We start from the raw sequence: 23,415 nt of genomic DNA on the forward strand, positions 1-23,415 counted from the left end.
CTGGTAACCTGTAAAGAGCCAAGTGTCCCAGGTAGGAAGACTGAGGCAGGAAGAACAAGAGGTCAAGGGCAGCCAGGGCCACACAGTGAGAGTCTGTCTCAAAACAGAAGCAGCCTGGAGACGTGGTTAAGAGCATGCACTGCTCATGCGGAGGCCAGACACTGCTGAGGTCCCGGCATCCATGCTGGGTGGCTCACAACCACCTTTAACTCCAGCTCTAGGGCACCCAACACCCTCTTCTGGTCTCTGAGGGCGGGCACACACACACACACACACACACACACACACAAAACCCTTTCAAATAAATCTTGGAAAAACGACAATAAAAGCCTAATTAATTCTATGAACCAACTGAAGGAACAGTTTCCAGTTACAGCTGAGAAAAAGTATTGAAAATGAAAAACAGCTTCTTGGAGTTAGGATACTTATTGAATTTAAATGGTTTGTGGTTTATCTCAGTTAAGAGCTTTCTAGTAGACAGGGCCAAATGTATGTAAAAGCTTAATTAGTCTGTTGACGAATTATGAGGACCAGTCTTTGAAATGCCACCCCAAGGCTTCCTACATACCCAGGGCCTAAACTCCCATCGTCACTTTCCCTCCCAAGACAGAGAGCTCTCTAGCCAGGCGAGACCCAGAGCCCTGCAACTCAGGAGGTAAAGGCAGGAAGAGTTCAAGGTTATTATCAACCAACGCAGTCTCCAAAAAGAAAAAGGAAGGAGGGGTGCGGCTGGGGAGATGGCTCAGTAGTTAAAAGCACTTGGTTCTCTTGCAGAGGACCCATGTTTGGTTCCCGGCACCCACACTGGGCAGCTCATAGCCACTTGTAACTCCAGCTCCAAGGGACCTGATGCCTCGTCTCCACCGGCACCTGCGCACACATACACATACCTCCCACCCCACGCACAAATATATTTAAAAATAAATCATTAGCAAAACAAAAAAAGTAAGAACTAAGGGATTCCTTGTCATGGATAGGCTCCGAGAGACTACAGATCTGTTTAGACTGGAGCAGCGGTTCTCAGCCCATAGGAACACAACAAGGGGAGCGACCCTTTCACAGATAGCAGATCCTGCCTATCAGATATTTACACTATGATTCATAACGGAAGCAAAATGACAGTTATGATGTAGCAAAGAAAATAATTTTATGGCTGGAGGGAGTCACTACAACATGAGGAACTGCATTAAGGGTTGTGGCATTAGGGAAGTTGAAAAAAAAACTGAATTAGAACCATAACCCCATTCTTTTACCCAGGTGACATTAAATATATATTAGAGTTGAGTCTCTGCTCTTTCTCACGAAACACAAAAAGCTATCTGCATCTCATCTACAATCCCAGAGGCGGTTTGCAAACTCAGGCACCGGAAGGCATGCTAACCTCAGAACTGTGCTCTGGTCCCGACTGAAGAAACCACCTGCACAGAAAGGGCCATTAGAAGCTAAAAATGACAGATGACAACTCCGACTCCCAGGCTCTAAGGACACAACCGGAGGACCAAGCTGATGTGGCACAATGGGCCAAGTGATTGTGGCACAATCACTGTGACAAGGCACCTCAGACTGGGCGGCTCAGTGACAGAAATGTTTTGGAGGCGGCGTAAGCCCATGGTCAGGTCCCCGTGAGCCCCATCTCTGGGGAGGGCTGTCTTCCCGGCTGGCGAACAATGCCTTCTCCCTGTGTCCACACAGGCTTTCTCCCTGTGTGCAGGCTGCTCAGTGTCTGGCCGATCAGTGCCCTATTCTCACGACGTCATCCAACCCTTAGAAGCCCCATCTTTAAAACAGTCACACTGGGGGATTAGAAACACAAATGAATTTGGGGAGTGGGGGACACAACCTTCCACCCAGAGTATGGGTGACTCTAGAATAATGCTGAGCCACCAGGCCTCAAGGATCAAACTGAACCTCTGCACTCCTCAGGACAAGCTGAGGGAAAAGGAGCTCAGAGAAGTTCAGCTGCTTCACGTAAAAGGGGCAGCATTTAGCATGATAGACACAAACTGCCGGAAGACAGCCGTGCCAACAGGGAAACAAAGCCCCAGCTCTAGATGTGAGGGGAAGTGTCCTAAGACATGGGGTCACCCGACTTCAGGGACCCCACAAGCCCCACACTGAAGAGAAGAGGTAAATCTATGCAGAATTATGAGCTAACTACAAACGCCACAGGCGATCCTGTGGCAGTGTGAGGAGTCGGGTCAGGACTGTACAGTTAGGCTGCTCTAACGAGACAGCCTCGGAGGCTGGTACATGGGCATGAGCACCTGCCGTGAGGAAAAAAAAAAATCACACAACCTCATCTATTATCTGACCTTCCACACAGGGAAAATTCCCTAAATGACACGACAGCGTAAGATCCCTTTATTATTATAAACATTCCACAGCCATCTACATAAGATGGCCGGTCAGCTCAGCCTGGACCCCAACACCTGGGCTGGAGCACAGTTCTCTTATTTTGATCAATGTTACAGTATTTTAAAATATTTATTACACTTATTTATTGGGGGAGGGGGTGCTTGTGTGTGGAGGTCAGAGGACAACTTGGAAGCAGTCAGTTCTCTCCACCCACCCCGTGGGTCCCAGGAGTCAGGTCATCACGCCTGGTGACAGGAGCCTTTACCCACTGAGCCATTTCTCTGGCCCCAGATTAATTTGTGTTTGATGTCTCTGACCTTGCCGGCTTAAGGTGATGCATCCAGTTGTGAGCCCAGAGGGAGACAAGTATCAAAAGAGACTGCTTCACAGAAAGCGGGCCCACACTTCTATGCCTCCACCACACACTGATGTGCACTGTGGAGAGGGGATACCAGTGCGTAAGACCCGCCTCACCAACCTTGAGTAGGAAACATACCAGGAGATACGGAGCCAGAAATAATATGGCCTGGGATTTCATCCCACTCCGTGTGAGCTTCTGGACTTTTCTTCACAGGCATGGACACCATGTATCAGAAGAGAACTCAGCGGAACACCACAGTAAGCTGCTTCAGAGGGAGGCCCTGGTGTGGGATGTCCGCTGGACTGACAGCTCACAGTCCTTTTATTTGTATCATAGCAGATGGAGCTGGGAGGCTTGGGGGGGGGGCGCACGGGAATAGCTGTGGGTGGGGTTTCCTCTGCTGTGCATCTAAACACAACCTGTCAATCGCTGTCCCTCTACCCTTACCCCCTCCTCCCTCTCTGTTTTTGAGCCGGGGTCTCTCCACATAGCCCTGGCTGGCTGGAACTTGCTATATAGATTAGGCTGGCTTCAGACTCACAGAGATCCTCCTGCCTCTGCCTCCCAAGAGTTAGGATTCCAGGTGTGCACCACCATGCTCAGCCTCTCTGAATGTGCTGCCTGAAGCCTTTCTGGAACTTCTTTCTGGTGTCCAACCAGGTCCTTTCCCATGTGTCCTCAGGCACATAAACAAAAGAAGAAACACTAAAATACCCCAGTGAAGGATCCCATCAGCTACTGAGAAGTTCGGAGAGCAGGTAAATGGTGCATGCTGGGAGCTGAACCACCTACCCCATGTAAACAGCTCATTCGCTACTGTGCCAGGCCAGCTGCCCACAGCCTGGCTCTCGAACTTCTACCATCGCTGCACTGTCTGTCTCACAACCCAGGACATTCCCACGGTGCTTCTCGAGCACAGGTCTAGTCTGCGCGGGATGTTCTTGGTGGCGTGTACAGGTGTATGTACGGAGGGAGACAGCAACGTTGGCTGTCCTTCTCAATCGCGCTCCACCTTATCCTCTGACAGTTTCTTACTGAACCTGGAGCTCACAAGCTGGCTAGGATGGCCGGCCAAAAGGCTTTAGGACCTACCTGCCTCTGCCTCCACAGCACTTGAATTACACACACACACACGCCCACCATGCCCAGTGTTTCCACACAGGCTCTGAGGATGGAACTCGGGGCCTCATCTTTGCGCAGCAAGCACCTTCATGACTGAAGCTTCCTGTCAGCCTCCCCCACTCCCATTTGACTACTGAGAACCCTCTGGCAGTGCCTCCCCATCCCCTCAGGATGATACTAGGACTGCATTCAAGTCTGTCTCCATCTGGTCCACCTCAGCACTCTTTTCCCCCTGTAGAGCCCTCCTGACATCCAGACCCTGATCCTGTCTCACAAGTCTCCCCAGGCCTCTGCTCAGGCTTTTGGCTGTTAATTCTTCCTTCCTTGGCCATTTTAGGACCAGTTAGAACAGCAACTCCCCTGCAGCGGCCCCTCTGTGCTCGGTCCTATTCTGCCACCACGGCCCTGAATGATGGGGCTGGCACATTTTCCCCTTTAACATCTGTCTTGGACTGGGGACTTGCCACACATGGCAGAAGGAAAGAAGCGGATCCCCCAAGCTGTCTTCTGAGCGCTGTGATGTGTGCATGCATGTGCACATGCTCAGTCTCTCCCCTCCCCCTTCTCTCACACACGTCTTTTAAAAGCAAAGCAATTAATAACTGTCTTTTTCTGCTGGAGCACCTTGAAGGCAGGGGCCCTCTTTCACCCCTCTCCATATTAATTTTGTTGTTGTTTGTAAATGCCCGCACGAATGCCTGTACCCTCAGGACAGAATCTGGGGTCTGGTCCCTTGGACTGGAACTACTCCATTCCCACTCCATCCCCTCCTTCCTAGTCACACAGCCGCTCATACACACACACACACACACACACACACACACACACACAAGCACTTGACAATCAGGAAGGCAGGACAGGCCACCTGAGGCTCTGTCCTCTTAGTCTTTAGGACTGACCTTGGTAATTCCTTGGAGCTAAGGGCAGACTGTTTTTTGTATCTCTGACCCTTTATTCTCCCAGGATACATTCTTTTCTAAATGGCCAAGTCTGTGACAGACCAAGGTCACAGACTCACAATCTAACTGCAGTCAACCTCAGGATTGAGACTGGAGTGGGTAAAATTTTTGCTCGGGGCTCTATGTGTCATTAAGGGCTGGAGAGATGGCTCAGCTGTTAAGAGCACTGCCTGCTCTTCCAAAGGTCCTGAGTTCAATTCCCAGCAACCACATGGCAGCTCACAACCATCTGTAATGTGATCTGGTGCCCTCTTGAGGAAGAGACCTGGTCAGTCATCCTCATCAACTTAGACCACAAAACCCAATATGGACAAGTTCAACAGAACCACCATACACAGGCTGCCCATGCAGCTTCAGCACTGCCAGGGCACAAATTTCATTTCATTTTCATGTGTATGTGTCATTAAGCTGAACAGTTGCTCATAGCCACTGAGGCCAGGGAGCAGGGAATCAATACATAGGGAGCTGGAGAGATGACTCAGAGGTTAAGAACACCAGCTGATCTTGCAGGAGGCCTGGGTCCTGTTCCCAGCACCCACGTGGTTGCTCACAACCATCTGTAACTCCAGTTCCAGGAACCCAGCTCCCTCTTCTGGCCTCCAAGGGTACCAGGCAGACATGCCACAAACATTCATAGGCATGAAAATTAAAAAAAAAAAAAAAACTAAACAAATAAACAGAAACCTTGAGAGAATCTATGGGAAAGAGGTATTCTACACTTGGTTGTTACCACTTTTCTGATAAGAGGCCTGCTCTTATTACATGATAATTTTGTTTTGGTTTGATTTTTGTTTGTTTTGGTTTTGGTTTTTCAAGACAGGGTTGTCCTGGAACTAGCTCTTATAGACCAGGCTGGTCTCAAACTCACAGAGATCTGCCTGCCTCTGCCTCCTGAGTGCTGGGATTAAAGGCATGTGCCACTACCACCAAACATCACATGATGATTTAATCATATAATTCAGTGGTTTTTAATGCAGTGACAAAGTTGAGTGACCACACAGTTCCAGAAAGGTTGCATCACCCCAAAAGAAGTCCCAAACCTGACTAATGTATTCTTTCTTCAGCCTCTCAAGACCGTTTATCCACTTCTGATCTCTGTGGGCTCCCTATTCTGTGCATTTCCTACAAAAGGGACCACACTGTGCTACAAGTGATATCCGGTGTCTGCCATGGTTCCCTTAGAAGGTTCAGCTACCACCAGTACCAATAAGCTCTATTATGGAGCTACACCCTCAACTCTATATCCTTCTTTTTCTTTTTTTAAGTCTAGTTTTTCAGGGTTTGTTTATGAAGTACTACCTGTCCTAGAACTCGTTCTATAACCAGGCTGGCCTCAAATTCATAAGATGCACCTGCCTCTGTCTCCCCGAATGCTGGGATTCAAGGTGTGCACCATCACCACCCAGTCTGTTTTTTTAAAAAGGGGGTATTTTGGGTAGTATATATAGGTACACGTGTGTGTGCATGTGCATACACATGTAAGCCAGAGGACAATCTCAAATGGTTTTGCTCAGGCACCACCCACCCTGCTTGTTGAGACAGGGTCTCTCACTGACCCTGAGTTCACCAAGTAGTCAAGCTCGCTGGCTAGCAAGCACCATTCAGCCGGCTCCACCTCCCCAGCAATGGGATTACAAGTGTGTGCCACCTCTCTAAGCTGTTTTTACATGAGTGCTGGGATCAAACAGAGGGGCTCAGGCCTTCACCAACCGAGCCATCTCTGCGGCCCAAAACAGGCTTTCTTTAATGAAGAATTTGAACAATGACGTTGGCAGGGTAGCACCATAGGCCTCCATATTCACCTCAGCCCTCCCACTCACACACCCAGGACTTCACATCACTCTGAGTTGAATACCAGATTATTTCTTTGTAAATATTTCAGGAAAGACATAGTCGTCGTGACAGTTCATTACACTGGGGGTTTAATGAAGACTTTTTCCAGTGTTAGAAGTGTACCTACCACAAAAATGGAATCTTCCATTTGGATAGGATTATATTTTTTATTTAAAAAGACATCAGAGACTGGAGAGGTGGTTCAGCATTTAAGAGCATGTACTGCTCCTACAGAGGACCCAAGTTAGGCAGCTCACAAAAGGATCCAGTTCCCAGAACCCATGATGAGGGCAAGAGACTCACAACCACTGGATATGACGCCCTCTTCAGGCTTCCGAGGGCACTACACTCACGTGTACATATCAGACACACACACACACACACAATTAAAAATAAAAGTAAACCTTTAAAACAAGAGCTAGGGACTCCCACTGTGGAATGGTGCTCTCTGTTTTGTTCAGGGCATTCTTAATGCATGCATTAGGGAAGACAGCAGACAAGTGAACATCCACTGTGATCAAGGGAGGGCGAAAGAGAAAGACCGCCACAGAAAGAGAACAGAAGGAAGGGGAAGAGCAGTCAGGGCAGATGCGCACACGCTTGCATCCTCTTACCTTTTTGTGTCCGATCAGAAGGCAATTGGAGTGCTCATGTTCACACGCAATTTCATAGTCAGGAAGCAGAGCCACCAGCTCCTGGACAAACCGGACCACCTCCTCGTGCCAAGGCACGTTGGCCATGGTGAGGCTGCTGGCCGCGCTCTCGCCACAGTAGGTCACACCCTGCGAAAGGACGGCAGTTACAGAGCTTTCTACGGTGTGACTTGAGGTGGTCACGTTTCATTCTCACGGAACACTCTCTGAGACCGTCTCCAGAAAAGGTCACTGAGGTGGGACTCACACTGAATATGAGCAGCACCATTCCCTAAGCAGGGGACACCACGTGACCGGCAGCCTCACAGTGCTGCCGTCATAACTTCTACACCGTGATCTGATCTTTCCTTTCTTAAATCACTTTTGTAAGGTATTTCCCACAGCTATAAAACGAGTAGCTGATACAGATCCCACTGAAATTCTCTAAGGAGATAGCTAATTTTTCTGACAGTCTGCCTATGTGGCCCAAGCTGGCCTAGAATTTGTATAGTAATCCTCCTGCCTCTGAAAAGGTACTGGGATTACAGATGTGTATCACCATACCAAACTTACGTTATGTTTTACGTATGATTTTTAAAAATTATTTACTTATATCTCATGCATGGGAGTATTTGCCTGCATGTATTTATGTACTCCACATGCATGCCTGGTGCTTGTGGAATCCAGAAAAGGATGCTGGGTCCCCTGGAGCTGGAGCTACAGGCAGTCATGAGCCATCAACATGAGTAGTGGGAACTGAAATTAGGTCTTGGCAAGGGCAACAAGAACTCTTAACTGCTGAGCCACCTCTCCAGCCCCACTGAGTGTGAATTTATAAAAATAAAGTATGAGTTATTATATATAAGTTAAATAACAAATAAAAATCCTATATATAATACTTTTATATATTATATAAAAATGCTTTATATATTATATAACCTATATATAATAATTACCTATATTATATTATACAGTAATAGTAATAACCTACATATTATATATATAATTACATATAACATACATTATAAGAAAGAAAAACAAAAATATAATACAAAAACATATGTAGTATATACCTATATAACAATATATGATATATTTATATAATAACCTATATATAGGTTACATTTAAGATATAAACTCTATATCTATATTTTATATTCATATAATAACAATTAATGAAAAAAGAAGCCATGAATTTGAAAGTGAGCAAGAAAGAGTATATGTGAGAGCTTACGGAGAAAAAAGGAAGGGGGGAAAATCACATAATTATATTATAACATCAAAAATAAAAGAATTAAAAATAAATATTACACCAAAGAAGAAGCTTTTGTGGATTTACCACAAGCCTTATTATTTTACTAACATGAAAATTCCTATTAAATACAACTGTAGTAAGGTAAGTTGGCATCAAATTTTCGACCCCCTCCCTGTGAACCCAGATGCAACCTCCAAGCCTCCTCAGTTCTCTACTTGGCAAATTACAGAGTGGGAAATGATTCTGTCTCTACTAAGAAGGTCTATCCTCAGACATCTCCAGATCAGACCTCTCTGCTTGCTTTTGAGATGCTCATGTAGCCTCAACTCTGCAGCCTGATGAGCCTGTGCTCCTGATTCTGCCTCTTGAGTGCTGGGATTCCAGCCATGGCCACCATGCCCAGTTCAGGCTGGACTTTCTCAAGAGCTAGCTTCCATAGCCTAGAGACAAGCAGCAACTGACACAGCAGGGCATGCGCACTACCGACATCCCCCTCCCACCCCTGAGGCCAGCGATGGCCCATGTCTTTAAACTTTAATCCCAGCACTCAGGCAGAGGCCAGCCTGGTCTACAAAGTGGGTTCCAGGACAGTCTGTGCTATTACACAGAGAAACCTTGTCTTGAAAAAAACAAAACAAAACCAAAAAAAAAAAAAACCCCAAGCCCCCGTCCGTCCCTACACACACACACACACACACACACACACACACACACACACACACAGAGATTCAAACAGACACATATGCCACACATACACCATGCACACAGAGACAACTATGCACCAATACAGAGACACACATCACATATACACAGGCATCACAGGTATACAGAGACATTGCATAGTAAGACACTGTGTACACACACACACCCCACATATACTGTGTGAGAGGCACAACTCATCACATTAAAAAGAAGAGCCAATCCCACAGATGAGCCTTAGGTAACCCGCCCCTACAGAGGGCAGAGCTGGGACTTGGCCTGAGAGAAAGAAGCGCTGCAGACCCTCGCTGCAGACGGCTCAGCGCTGCAGACAGCGGTTCACAGGTACTGCAGACACTGCACCCAAATGCCGGCCACTGAGTGTTAACTACCTACAGCCCTGCTTCCTTAGGCTAAATGGGGAAATGGCCTTTGTTTGTTCAGGGATTTGGAGAACTCATTAGGCCGAGCTTCAGTGGATTTTCAAAAGCAATGGTAACACAGTTCAAGACATCATTAGGAAAATTAAGTTGGAAGAGTGTGCTACTAACCGGAATGCACACAAGGCGGTGAGAGGGCTCACACGCAGGTCATCAGATTTCAGCGCTGCCTATGATAGGCGAGGTATGTGACTGTGTGGAAAAGCCATCACAAAGCAACTTTTCGTTAATATTTAAAAGTTCCCTGAAGCACAGAGCTCTCAGACACGCTCTTATATTCATGACTATGACCAAGGAAGATATTTTAATATTTTATTATGCAGCAATAACAAATCACGAGCTGCTACGGGACTCAGCGTGAAGATGGACTGTATGCTGCAGACCATTAAAACCTTGTGCGTCTCATGTAGCCCAGGCTGGCCTCCATTCCACTGTAGCCAAAGATGACCCTAAACTCCCACCCCTTCCTCCCACATGCTTGGTTTACAGGCAGCACTGCCGACCCTGGCTCACGCAGTGCTGGGGATGGACAGGGTTTCGTGTAAATGTTTAACTGAATGGGAAGGCGTGACCATGGCTGTGAATGTGGATGGCACCATCCCGTGGGCTGAGGACCCAAACTAAATGAAAAGGAAAAGCAAAGGCTGCCAAGACGGCTCAGGTACAAGTGCTTTGTCACCATGCCCAAAGACCCAAGCTGATCCCCAAGTCACACAGGGTAGGAGCATGACTCCCAAAACGCGTCTCTACTGTCTGAACACAGCCCAAGAATGGAGTTGGGCGAGGGGAGTTCTGAGTGCTAGTGAGAAAGCTCCAAGAAAACAAGACAACTGTCTTATGACCTCAGTTTCTTCAAAAACACAGAACTGTTCTTGGAATGGGTTTTTGCGAGCTGATGGGCGTGAGTTTACTTCAGATCACCCAAGACAACTGGCATGCATGGCTGTCTATTTATATGCCTCTACGGAAGAACATGTTTAGTCATGTACAGCTTGTCCTGGTGATTACATGCAGCTTGAACTCATGTGACTTTCCTTACTCCTCAGAGTGTATATAAACTGTCTGATGCTCTGAATAAAGTTGGCTATTGCACGTGACTTCAGTCAGCCTCACTGTGGCTCTCTATTCTCCCAGGTTCTACTGCCTAAACACTCACGCTTTCAAATGGGTCTCTCTCTTTTTCTCTCTCTCTCTCCCCTTCCCTCCCTCCTTCCTTCCTTCTTTCCTTCCTTCCTCTCTCTCTCTCTCTCTCTCTCTCTCTCTTTCTCTCTCTCTCTCTCTGTCTCTCTCTCTCACACACACACACAATGTATTCTTTTTAATTAAGAAAAAATGGTTGAGTGTGGTAGCCCACACCTTTAATTCCAGACTCCAAAGGCAGAGACAGGTTCTGTGAGTTTAGAACTAGCCTTGTCTACACAGCGCATTCCAGGCCAGCCAGCGCTACACAGTAAGACCCTTTCTCTAAAAATGAATGAATAAAATTAAACTGTGATTGAATTAAAAGGGAACAAATGAGAAGGCCATCAGAATGCCAGTGCTCATCTTCCTGCTTACTGATCCAGCCGGATGAAAACAGGCTCCCCTCACACCATTAGCATTCCCCTCCCCCACAAAAAAAAAATCCTGCCCTCCTGAAAATGGCCTCTTATGGAGGATTTGGATGCAGGAAGAAGAAAAACAACTGCAGGCATGAGGAACTGGCAATCTCCTGACCCCGACCCCGACTCTGTGTGTGGACAGTGGGGGAAGATGCTCACCCATTGCTGGGTGTGCTCCACTAGGTTTGAGTCCTGGGAACAGTTTTGGTGCTAACAGAGGGTGGCTTTGAAAACATCCCCGGACAACAGTAATTACCATCCCTTCCTGGGCTCCGTAGTGAGCGCAAACTCAGGACTTCCTACAAACGGGCCCCGTGATCCAAGTTTTCAATGCAGCAGATGTTTATACCGTGAAGCACATTTTTACCAACAAGCAGCCAGATAATGAGGGCTGAGAATCTCGGGCTCACAAATGAAGGCCCCATTCAAGCCTAATGAGGCTAAAATACACGTTAATTTACAGGGAATATAAAAGAAAAAATATTTTACCAGACTGGCAATGAAAGAAAAGAGGAAATCAATATAATGAAGAGACAGCATCTACTGATTTATTTTACATACAGCGCCTAATGGAAGGCAGTCTCAACATTTACTGGATCCTGGCAGATTATCCCATTGAATTCTCAAACAAACCTCCTGAAGGATTACTACTTTAGGGCAGGTGGGGTGGGGGTGGTGCACACCTACAATCCCAGCACTCGGGAAGCTGAGACAAGAGAGCCTGGGCTCCGCAGCCAGACACCTGCCTCAGAGAACAGGCACCATTGTCACTCTAAGATTAGGATGACAGCTTAGTCTGAAAGGCTATGCTGGCACATGCTGACTGTGTGTATGGAAATGCGCACAGGACGGCTCAGCGAGCAAGGGTGCTTCCTGCCAAGCCTGAGCACCTGAGCCGGATCCCTGAAACCCACACAGTGGAAGATGAAAACCGGCTCCTGCCAGTATGGACTGACCTTTGCATGCACCCATGGTAAGGATGGGAAACACCCACACATACACATGTACATTAAAAACAAAGACAAAACCTGTGATGCATGCCCCACTCAGCCTCATAAAGAATGAAAAGACAGAGAAGGTAGGAAAAGACAGACAAAATATCTCTTAATGTGGTTCAGGCAGTAAAACAAGACATATACTAAAAAGAAATTTTCATTAGGAACCATGCTAGAAACACATCTGAAAATACACATGCTTCAACTCTTTGGTATTTATTTGTCTGACCATTGCGTATGCACAGGTGGAGGTCAGAGGGCAACTTGCCAGAGTTGGCTCTCCTCCTACCCAGGACTCAGGCTCAGGTCACCAGGCTTGGTGGCAAGCGTTGTTGCCTGCTGAGCCATCTTGCTAGCCCTTGTTTTTGCTTTTGCATTTCTGAGACATGTAGTCTAGTTTTGCCTGGAATCATGGTAGCTAAAGGTGACCCCTATGTGTTGGCCCATTTGCCTGCATCTCCCAGATGCTGGGATTACAGTGTGCACCATCATGCCTGCTGGCTTCTCCCTTGGATTCCTAGAAAGGAATATTAAGAAAATAAGCAGATTACAGGCAGGGGCAGCAGGGCATGATCTGGGCCCAACTCGGGAGCATATGCGAAGTCTGATGGACTGTTATACTTGAACCAAACCTCCCCGGGCTCAAAGGGAGACTTTGCCCTTTTGCAAAGTAAGGGTAGACATGACTCAAGGCTTCTGGGTGCTATGCTCAGCCCGTGGAAAAGTGTTCCTTCGGTACACGCCCTGCAGTGAAAGGCTCTGTCTCCTGTGCTTTAGGATGGGGTCCCTCCTGAAGCAACGGAGTATGATGCACACCGCTCATTCTCAGGCCCTGAGGGTGCCACTTACAGACCTGACTTTAAGGCACCTCATCTAACAGACAAGGGGGATGAGGGCTATCACAGCCTGTCACACTGGTTCTCAACAAAAGAGTTTTAGAGAGCCTTCTTTCTCCTCCCCTATCCCCCTTCTTAATGTCTCCTTAGCCTCCACTGGCTTTCCTTTGAAGATTTTATTTTTAATGATGTAAATGTGTGCCCATATGTACCTGAGTTTAGTACCTACAGATGCCAAAAGAGGGTGTCAGATCCCCTGGAGCTGGAATTAACAGTGAGTTGCCAGATGCTGGTGCTGGGAAGTGAACCCAGGGCCTCTGTGAGAGCTGCGTGCACTCTTAACCACTGAGCAGTCTCTCCATCCTCTTCCACTGGTTTTGTTTTTGACACCGAATCACCCTGCAGCCCAGGATGACCTTGAACTCTGCCTGGGCCCCCCAAGCACTGGGATTGCAGGTGTGAGGCCACCACCTCAGCAGATTGCCTTCCAGACATTAACTATTTGAGTCCCCCTGAACAAAAAAGCTTACCGTCTCACTCACTAACGCATTTTTAATTGGGTGTTGTCTGTGCACTTGAAGTGCTGGGAACAGAACCCAGGGCCTCATAGATCCCAGGCAAGCACTCTGCCACCAGACTGTGTCCTCAGTCCGAGTTTCCAGTGGTGGGATGAGCTGGTGCACACCTGCAACCCCAGCCCTGGGGAGGCTGAGGCAGAGCAGTAGTAAACGGGGTTAACGTGGGCTACAGAGCGAGGCCAAGGGCAGACTGAGCAACTTAGCAAAACTCTGCTTCAAAATAACCAGCGAGAGAAGGACTGGGACAGTTTAGTGATGCTAATCTCTAACTGGTCTCCATTTGTCTTTCAGGGAGAGCATGTTTGCGGCCAGCCAGTTCCTCGCAGAACCCCAGGGAGAGCCCCAGGTCTCCACAGAGACAGCCACATGTCCACGCCTACTGCAGCAGTATTCATAACAGCCAGCATGTGGAATCAGCTCAGCTGTCCACCAACAGATGAACAGGTAGGGAAATATGGCATTAGGGGAGGGGCTGGCGGCATGGCTCAGTGGGTAAAGGTGATTGCTACCATGTCTGACAGCCTGAACTTGATTCTCAAATCCACATGGCAGAAGGAGAAACCCGACTCCTGGAAAGCGTCCTCTGCCCTCCAGTGCTGCTAGACGATAGACTTCTTACATGATCACCTCATTTACCGTTATGGCCGTCAGTACAACACCCATGCCTCCAATCCCCTCTATCGGTTGTCTCCGTGAGTGTTTTAGTGAGGCTGGCACAAGCCGCACTGGAAATACCGGCAAGTACGGGGATAAAACAACCAAGTAGGAAGTCATCTGAAAGAAGCCATGAGCTTCTAACACAGCCTTCTCTATTCCGAGTCAAGTGAACAGGTGTCAAACACACAAAACTCCCAGCAGGGGAGCTCACTGTCTAACAAGTACTCATCTTTATTAAAACACATCAGTTACTGCTATCAGTAAATAACGACAGACAGACCACTAGCACTGTGTGCCCATAATCCCAGCACCAGGGATTCAAGGTCATCCTTGGCTGCACAATATAACGTCTACAGAAGATCCTGTTTAAAAGAAAATTATAATAATATTTGCCAGGTTTTTTTCCAAATTGTAAAATGTTCATCATAGGAAACATGACAAGAAAGGGCGAGTGAGCGAAGGGAAGGGACGCGGGAGGGGGAAGAAGAGAGAAGAGATGCCCATTATCCAGCCAAGCACAATAAAAACAAAGATTTTACTACCATATAATTTGTAGCAACATTTTTAATAGTTAAGCCATAAATTAAAATGCCACTAATCTCTGCAGTTGGCAAGCTTTCCCTGAACCGGACATATATTTTCAGACAGTTGGTGTTTGTGCGTCATTAAAACTCCTGCCAAGAGAAACCTTTTGAACTCAAGAGCAATTTCAAAATCAAAGAGTGTCTGCGGCCTGACCAGAGATAAACTGATAATGGCTTAGAGAGCAGGAGCCCTGGGTGTCCCCCTCCCCACCCCTCCCACAGAGAGCTGAGCAGGAGCCCTGGGTGTCCCCACCTCTACCCCTACCCCTCCTCCAGAGTGCCTACCTCCAGGGGAGCAGGGAAGCGCTACAACTTCCCCGCTTGGGACTCAGGTAATACTCAGTCTCAAAACTGCACACCAAGAAGGCACGAGCTGGCCTCCAGAGTAGGGATGTTCTCCAAGCACTCAGTCCTCTCTGGCCTCCAGAAAGCTACTCTATGCCCCACCTCAAAGGTAGGGCTCCAGCTGTCACTTCCAGTCCTGCCTTAACCCCAAACCATTGAGTTCTTCAAACTCATTCTTGATTATTTAAAAGATACCCTAAATTTAATATGGCAACAGGGAACTCAGAAAATGTCTCCCCTAATTTCCCCGGTTTTCTCTACCTCAGTAAACCATTCCCACCTTCCACATAACCAGTTAGCCAGGCTTCAGTGCAATACACACACACAGACAGACATACAGACACACACAGCTTTTTTTGTTGTTTTTTTTTTGAGACAGTGCCTTATGTAGCCTCTTAACTCTAACTCATGTACAGCCAAGGATGAGTTTGCACTTCTGACCCTGGGTGCCGGCATTACACGCCTATTACATTATGTACAACCACTGGCACTATTTTTTTTTTCAGTCTTTATTGTTTTTGTGGGAGAGGATGTCAGTCCCTTGCTTTCCACCTTGCTTGAGAAAGGGTCTCATTATTGGCCTCCTGTGTATGCCAGGCTAGCTGGCCCACAGGTCTGGGCTACATAGGAATCCCAGGCTAGCCTACAGAATGAGACCCTATCTCAAAAAACAAATAAAAAATAAATAAACAAATGAATGAAATGGAGAACTTCTCCTTTAACTTACACAACTTAGGGGGAAAAAAGCAGGGATAAGAGCAGGGAACGGGTGGCAGTTGAGCTGAAATCAGACCAGCCCCAGACTGGTCTCCTGTCGGAGATGACAAGTGGGCGGGGCTCATTAGACATCTGAAATAGGTTTGAAAGATCTCACAGTAAGAGATTGCCAATTCCTCACTCCAGCACCATTTCGTCTCATGTCATCTCCCTCCCACCAGAGGAGAAGCTCTCAACGATTTTTTTAACCCAATACCAAATATCTAAACTGTCAGAATAAACTGACCACATGTGTGCAGCACTGATACACTGTAAAAATAAATTGGTGAAATGGCTGATCTTTATAAACTAGACAGTTCCATAATTAACTTATTTTCCATTATAAAGAGAGATTTAAAAAGTGTGTGTGTGTGTGTGTGTGTGTGTGTGTGTGTGTGTGTGTGTGTACAGTGCCCTCAGAAGTCAAGAGAGCACTGGATCCCCCTAAGCTGGAGTTACAGACAGTTGTGAGCTGTCCAATAACTGGGAACCAAACTCGGGTCCTTGGGAAATCAGCAAGTGCTCTCAAACACTGAACCATCTCTCTGGCCCCCAAAGGAGATGCTTCAGAAGACCAACAGCTCGGTCTCCTTCACTGCTGCTGTCCCTGATGACCAGGACAGAGACATTGAGTCTATGGACCAAACAACCAGGAGTTCTGAAAGCTTGTCCCCAGGCCTTGGCCAGTCATCCCTAAGTCACAGCATGCCCACCACAGACAGCAGACTCACCTTGACCTCGATGAAGTCGGGGTTCCCCAAGGACACCAGCTCCGCATAGGCCTGGAGTTCATCCACGTTCCAACACTTCACAAGTGTCAGTCTGTAGACTGTTCGCTGTTGCTGAAACAGGGGAAACAACAGGGTTTAAAACTGAGCTGAAGTCACAGATCCACCCAAGAACACTGGCCGACACTTGACTCCCAGAGACGTTTACAAACTGAAGTTACTTTTTAAAAGAAGACAGTTGCTCAGCTAGCTCAACTGGTCGAGCACAAGGCTCTTAAAAGATTTTACTTTTCATTAATTGTGTGCATATGGCTGAGTCTGTGTGGGTTTGTGTACAGTGTAATTCCTTCTGAAGTCAGTAGAGGGCATCACACCCTCCCCTGCAACACAGGTGCCGAGAATAGAACCTGGGTCCTCTGGAAGAGCAGCAAATGACTTATCCACTGAGTCATCTCTCCTCTCCAGCCCCTGAAACTACATTTTGCAGACAGATGGAAAGTATCAGTGATAGAAAGACTGTCATACTCCTTTCAGAAGGCACAAATTGCTAGCACATGTTTTCCCCACACCCTCACCCCTATTCCCAATATCTACAACTATGTTAGTCACCTAACGGCTGCCTAAGGCACACACAAACTGAATAAGCTTTAATCAGAGCAAGGGGGCTAGTGAGATGGCTCAGTGAGTAAAGGCGCTTGCTGCCAATCGTCACAACCTGAATTCGATCTCTGGGACCCACATGGTGACCGAGGAGGACCAGTTCCAAACCAGCTGTCTTCCTCACTCACATGTGCTTGCAAGCATACACACACACTAAATAACCAAAATGACTATTGAAGAAACAGCAAGATCCCCACTAGTGCAAACATTGATAAGTCACCAGCCATGTTCCTACAAATAAATAACCCCTCTCCCAGTGCTAACAGAAGAAATCATAATTAAAGTCATGGTAGGCTGGAGAAATGGTTCAGTGGTTAGAGCATCAGCCGCTCTCACAGAGGCCCTGAGTTCAGTTCCCAGCACCCACATGGCAGCTTGCAACCACCTGTAACTCTAGCTCCGGGGGATATGATTTTGTCTTTCTGATCTCCATGGTCACGTGCATGCGTGCGTGTATGCACACATACATTTAAAAAACCTTCTGGGTCATAAAAAGGGGACAGTAAAATAAAAGGGAGATTTGCTAGGAAGATGAAGAGGATTCTGAGGGGATGAGGAGGACAGAGGGCAGTGGAGGGTGACATTATCTGAACACACATGGGTGAAAACAACAAAATGAAACCCATTGTTAAGTAAATTGATACATGCTAATAAAAAATTTAAAAAGTAAGCAATAAGTTGATTAAGTCACTTTAGGAGAAGAGAAATTAACTCAAATAACCTTTGTGTGCTCAGACAACAATCCTGTGAACTGTGGATGAATCATGGTTCTTTTCTTCCCAGTTTTCTTGTTAGTTATAATCTTTGGCATTCCTTGTTCCAGGAAGTCACGTTCATGGGTAATCACTAGCATCTACCACAAACCCAAACTGGTGCAGGCTTTTCAAAAAGCATTAAGATTGTAGTCACTAAAGGCAGTGAAAGACATACAACCCGAGACTCGGCTACCTTCCAGCCCAAAATAAACAAGATTCAAGGACGTACTGGAAACCCTCAGAAGATCATTGCTGATAGCTTAAAGTCCAACACTGAGCCCTTGAGAGGAGGCCGGACCCGGGTGACATGGGGACAACGTGACAAGTTCCCAGGTATCCTAAAGAGCAGGGCTCAAAATAATCAAGAGAAAAGAAAGAACCCCAAGCTATCTACCTCTGTTTGTGGGGGGAAAGCATAATTCACAGAAAGAAGAGACACTTGAGAGCATTTTTTAATTTTTTGAGCCCAGGCTAGCCTTGAACTGACTCTGTAGCCAAGCATGACCTTGGACTTCTGATTTTCCTGCCTTTACTTCCTGGGTGCTGGGATGAAAGGCTGCCCTACAGCGCCCTGCATGCTTGAAATCTTTCACAGAACAGGCTTAGAGATAAATAGTAAAGAGAAACTGTCAGGTACATCAAGGGCATCTCATTCCCGTCTACTTAGTTCTTTACAGTGGATTTTACCAGGTAAGAAAAGACAGGAAACTTCTAAACGCCCTTTAAATAGCTACCAGGCTCCCACCACTAAATCGAAGTCATCTGGAGCTGGGCGCTGCAGGAGTTAAGAGCAACCCTGCTCCTGCAGAGGACCCGGGTTCAGGTACCAGCACCTATGTTGATCAGCTCACATCACCTAGAATCCAGCGCCAGGGAATCTGATGCCCTCTTCTGGCCTCCGTGGACACCTGCACTCTCACGTATAGATACACATGCTCGCTTCCTCGGTATGGTCAATTCCGTCTTTGTAAAATAGGGTTTGTGCAGGCTTAGCAATGTTAACCCAGCAAGCCCAGCACTTGGAAGGTCATGGCAAGAACTCAGCAAGTTTAAAGCCTGGCTACATAGTAAATTATCAGGCCAGCCTGGCCTACATAGTGAGTGCTGGGTCAGCTAGGCTAGACAGTGAACACTGGGCCAGTCGGGACTACACAGTGAGTGCTGGGCCAGCCTGGGCCACACAGTGCAATTCTGTTTCCAAACAAACAAAAAAGTGGGGTTGGTTTGTTTCTTTTTGTAGGACTTAGCATTCTACTCTGTAGCACTTAGAACCAAGCCTTGTAGAAATAAATCGTGTCAAATACCAGGGATCTGTTTAAACAACTCTTTAAAAAAACCCAATGACAGGTTGGGCCATGTTAGCACAAGCCTTTAATCCCAGCACTTGGGAGGCAGAGGCAGGTGGATCTCTGGGAGTTCAAGGCCAGCCTGGTCTACAGAGGGAGTTCCAGGACAGGTAGGGCTGTTACACAGAGAAACCCTGTCTCAAAAAACAAAACAAACCAGTATTTAAAAAAGAAAAAACAAAAAACCAAAACCACAAAAACCCACCCAATGACAGAGCTGAGAGGCTCAGCATGTCAGAATTCACGGGATACAAGCCTGAGAACGTACGTTCAGATCCCAGGGCTCAAATAAAAAGCCAGGCATGGCCACGCACGCCTGCGACTCTGCTGGGGGTCTGCAGGGTGTGGAGACAAGAGGGTCACTGGCTGCCAGCCTCACTCCAGGGTCAGCATGAGAACACATCACAATAAAGCAGGGAGGAATGCAGCAGGACATCCGCTCTCTTCCCCTGGCCTCCGCACACAGCATAGGCACCTGCGCCTCTCCCACACACTCACATCACACATGCTGACACCACACACTTCCACACCAAAACCAGCCCTAACAGAGGAATGGTTCTATGCCAGCAAAGACCATGTACAGAATAGAAGGCAGAGAATATTCCATTTCAACATCTCTATTAAAAACCCAATGATTCATTTATGAAATTACATGTAAAAAAAAAAAGGTAAATAAATAAATAAATAAATAAAATATGTTTCTGGGAGACCTAAACAGAACTCTGCCTCCACAAAAAAAAGGGGGGGCTCTACAAATCCTCTGAACAAAGAACCCAGCAAGGAAGCCAGCAAGAGAAACGAAGCAAGGTGAGCCAGCACTTGCCATGTGCCAGATCAGTCGTCCCAAGTGTTTTGTGTCTTTTCAAGATTCTTGTATCTGCCTAAACTTCAGAAAGAATCTTACCATCGTGTGACTGTGATATTCATTTGACAAACATGAAATCTGGGCCCAGAGTAAACGAGGTAAGTAAATTGCCACAAGCCACACGGGGGCCAAGCAGGTGATCCAAAATAGGCTCCCAGCAACACCAGCCCTAGCAACTGGGTTTGCATGTACGCTTGCTCTGTCTCTCTTTGTCTCTCCCTCTATCTGCTAAACCCTGTAAAACAGAGAAAACCCACAAAGAAATGAGACTTAGGGTGTGACCTGGTGGGTAGAGTACTTGCCTACCCTGCAGTGAGTCTCTGGTGTCCACCCCCAGCACCATAAAACCATGCAAGGTGGCTCACATCTGTTGTCCTAGCACTGAGGAGAGTTCAAGGTCATCCTGAGACACGTAGCAAGTTTGAGGGAAGCCTGAAATACGTGAGACCCTGTCTCATGACAAGATGTGAGGGCACAAGAGAATGGCTCAGTGGTCAAGGGTGTTCACCGTCCTACAGAGGACCTGAGTTTTGTGCTGCATACCCAACCTGGCCGGTTTACAGCTTCTCTAACTCCTGCTCCAGGGAATCCAAAACACTCTCTTCGCCTCTGAACATGCACATAGCCACACAGAGACACACATACTAAACATCAGTTAAAATGTGAAACTAAACTCATATCCATATCTAAACTCATATCCATATTGATCTTCCATTGTAATAAATATAATAAAGCCTGTATCTAGACCTGAGGGTCTCCCGCCGGCTCTCACAGTTTTTCCAGTTTGTTCTGCTGACCCACTTCCAGCTTACACGCTAACACTGTTTCAGTGAGAGTCTGCTACTCTGTAGACATGGTGGCTTTCAACCAGGGGCAGCTCAGCAACCCTGGGGCTTCTCTGTTCCAACTTTGAAACTTCATTCCCCAGGGTGACACCTTGAGAGCCCTTTCCTGAGTCCCCAACTGGGGGTGCTACTGACATCTAGTGGCAGAGTCCAGAGTTGCTGCTGAGCACAGTAAAATCACAATTATTCAATGAAAAGGGCAAAGGATTCAAAGTCCAGAAGTCCTGTTAGTGCGGGTCTGTCCACGCCCATTAATGGAGTCCTGGCTGTTCTTGGCCATTTGCTTAGTGTCTATGTTTAAGATCCAACTATCGCCTTCCAGAAATATACAACACCCCTTTGTGAATGTAAACATAATAAAAATCTATCCACTTAAGTGTGAACATGCACATGTCACAGCGTGCTGCACAGGTCAGATCAGAGCTTAAGTTCTGGGAGTCAGGAACGCACTACCACGCTCAGCAAAGTCCTTGCCGTTGCTAGAAGTGACTGTGGATGACGAAGCCTGAGCTGGAGGGAGCTTGGACTTCTTCCTGGAGAAGCTGAGTAGAGCTGGTGTTGGTTCTTCCTGGAACTAACTGGTGAGTCACCCATGAAGCCATCTGGGCCTAACTCTCTTTGGGCGGGTTTTTAAATGATAAAACCAGAAGACTAGAGAGATGGCTCAGGGAGTGGTTAAGAGCATGCACTGCTCTTCGGGAGGACCAGGCAGGTGGATCACCACCATCTGCAACCCCAGCTGGGGTGGGGGGGCTTCTGAACTCCAAGGGCCTGCACTCCATGTACACGCACGCGCGCGTGCGCACACACACACACACACACACATGTGCGCGCGCACACACACACACACACACACACGGAAATTAAAATAGGCAGGGTGTACACCTTTAATCCCAGCACTTGGGAGGAAGACACAAGTGGATCTCTGTGACTTTGAAGTCAATCTGATCTACATAGTGAGTTCCAGGCCAAGCAGGGCTACAGAGTTGAGACCCTGTCTCAGTAAGTAAGAAATAATGAAAGGAAATCATTTACAAACTCCATTATAGTTGCTTTCTATTACTGTGATAAAACATCAAGACCAAAAGCCCCGTGGGGAAGAAAGGGTTTACTTGGCTTACAGGCCACGGTCCGTCACTGAAGGAAATCAAGCAGGAACTCAAGGCAGGAACTGAGGCAGAGACCATGGAGAGATATTGCTTGCTGACTTGCTAACCTGCTTTCTTATACAACCCAGGGCCTGGTGGCACAGGGCACTAGGCCCATCCTCAGCAATTCATTATTCAAGAAAACGCAAGCCTAGAGGTCAACACAATGGGGCATTTTCTCAATTTAGGTTTCCTCTTCCAGAGAAACTCCATCTGTGTCAACACTGGTAGAAATCCAGCCATTACAGACTCAAGCACCCTAGTTTATTCTTGTGCTAAGTTTTTCTACCTTCGCTTCCCAAGAATTTGTGCATTTCATCTAATCAGCATAAAGTCATTCAAAATCTTATTTTTCTTTATTTTATACATATGCATATATGATATATATGTATATAAATTTGTGAGCATGCATGAAGGTAATCATACAAATGCCACAGCACATGTGTGGAGGTCAGAGGCCACCAGAGACTGACCGTCTTCACCTTCTATCTTTTCTGTGACAGGATTTCCTTGGTTGGTCACTGCTGCCTGGCTGACCCATCTCAGCTTGACGGGGCACTGAGACTGAAGGTGAGCACTGCTCAGTCTGACTTTACATGAGCTCTAGGGATTTGAATTCAAGAGCCTCAGCTTTGTGTGTGGCAAGTACTTGGCCCACTAAGCCACGTCCTTAGCCTCCCTAGTGGTGCGGGAGAATTGTCTGTATTCTGTCAATCATGTTTTAAATAAACACTGATTGGCCACGTAGGAAGTATAGGCGGGGAAAACTAGACAGGAAGTAGAAGTGATGCAATGAGAACAGGAGAATTCCGGGAAGGAGGAAGCTGATTCCTCCCACTCCTGCCCAGAACACCGAAGCAGCAGAATGTGATCTGCCCCACTAAAAAAGGTACTGAGCCACATGGCTAACATAGATCAGAAAATGGGTTAATCAAGATGTGAGAGTTAGCCAGTAAGAAGCTTGACCTAATAGACCAATCAGCTTTATAACTTATAGAGATCTCTCTGTGATTTTCGTTGGGACCTTGACTTGCCAGCTGTGGGGAACTGGGCGGGACAG

General features: G+C 47.1%; 1 protein-coding gene across 2 annotated transcripts in view; it reads right to left on the minus strand.

Annotated features, from left to right (window-relative positions):
• LOC125400071 (S-adenosyl-L-methionine-dependent tRNA 4-demethylwyosine synthase TYW1) overlaps window positions 1–23,415 on the minus strand; it is a 74,457-nt gene that overhangs the window by 2,396 nt on the left and 48,646 nt on the right. For both annotated transcript variants that reach the window (XM_048433763.3, XM_085681921.2), the window contains 2 exons: window positions 16,740–16,850; window positions 7,245–7,412 (listed from right to left, as the gene is read on the minus strand). In XM_048433763.3, the coding sequence (XP_048289720.1) occupies window positions 7,245–7,412; window positions 16,740–16,850 (279 nt within the window). The remainder of the gene's footprint in view (window positions 1–7,244; window positions 7,413–16,739; window positions 16,851–23,415) is intronic.

Source organism: Myodes glareolus, chromosome 2 (genome assembly GCF_982192425.1).
Source record: "Myodes glareolus chromosome 2, mMyoGla1.1, whole genome shotgun sequence".
NCBI lineage: Eukaryota > Metazoa > Chordata > Mammalia > Rodentia > Cricetidae > Myodes > Myodes glareolus.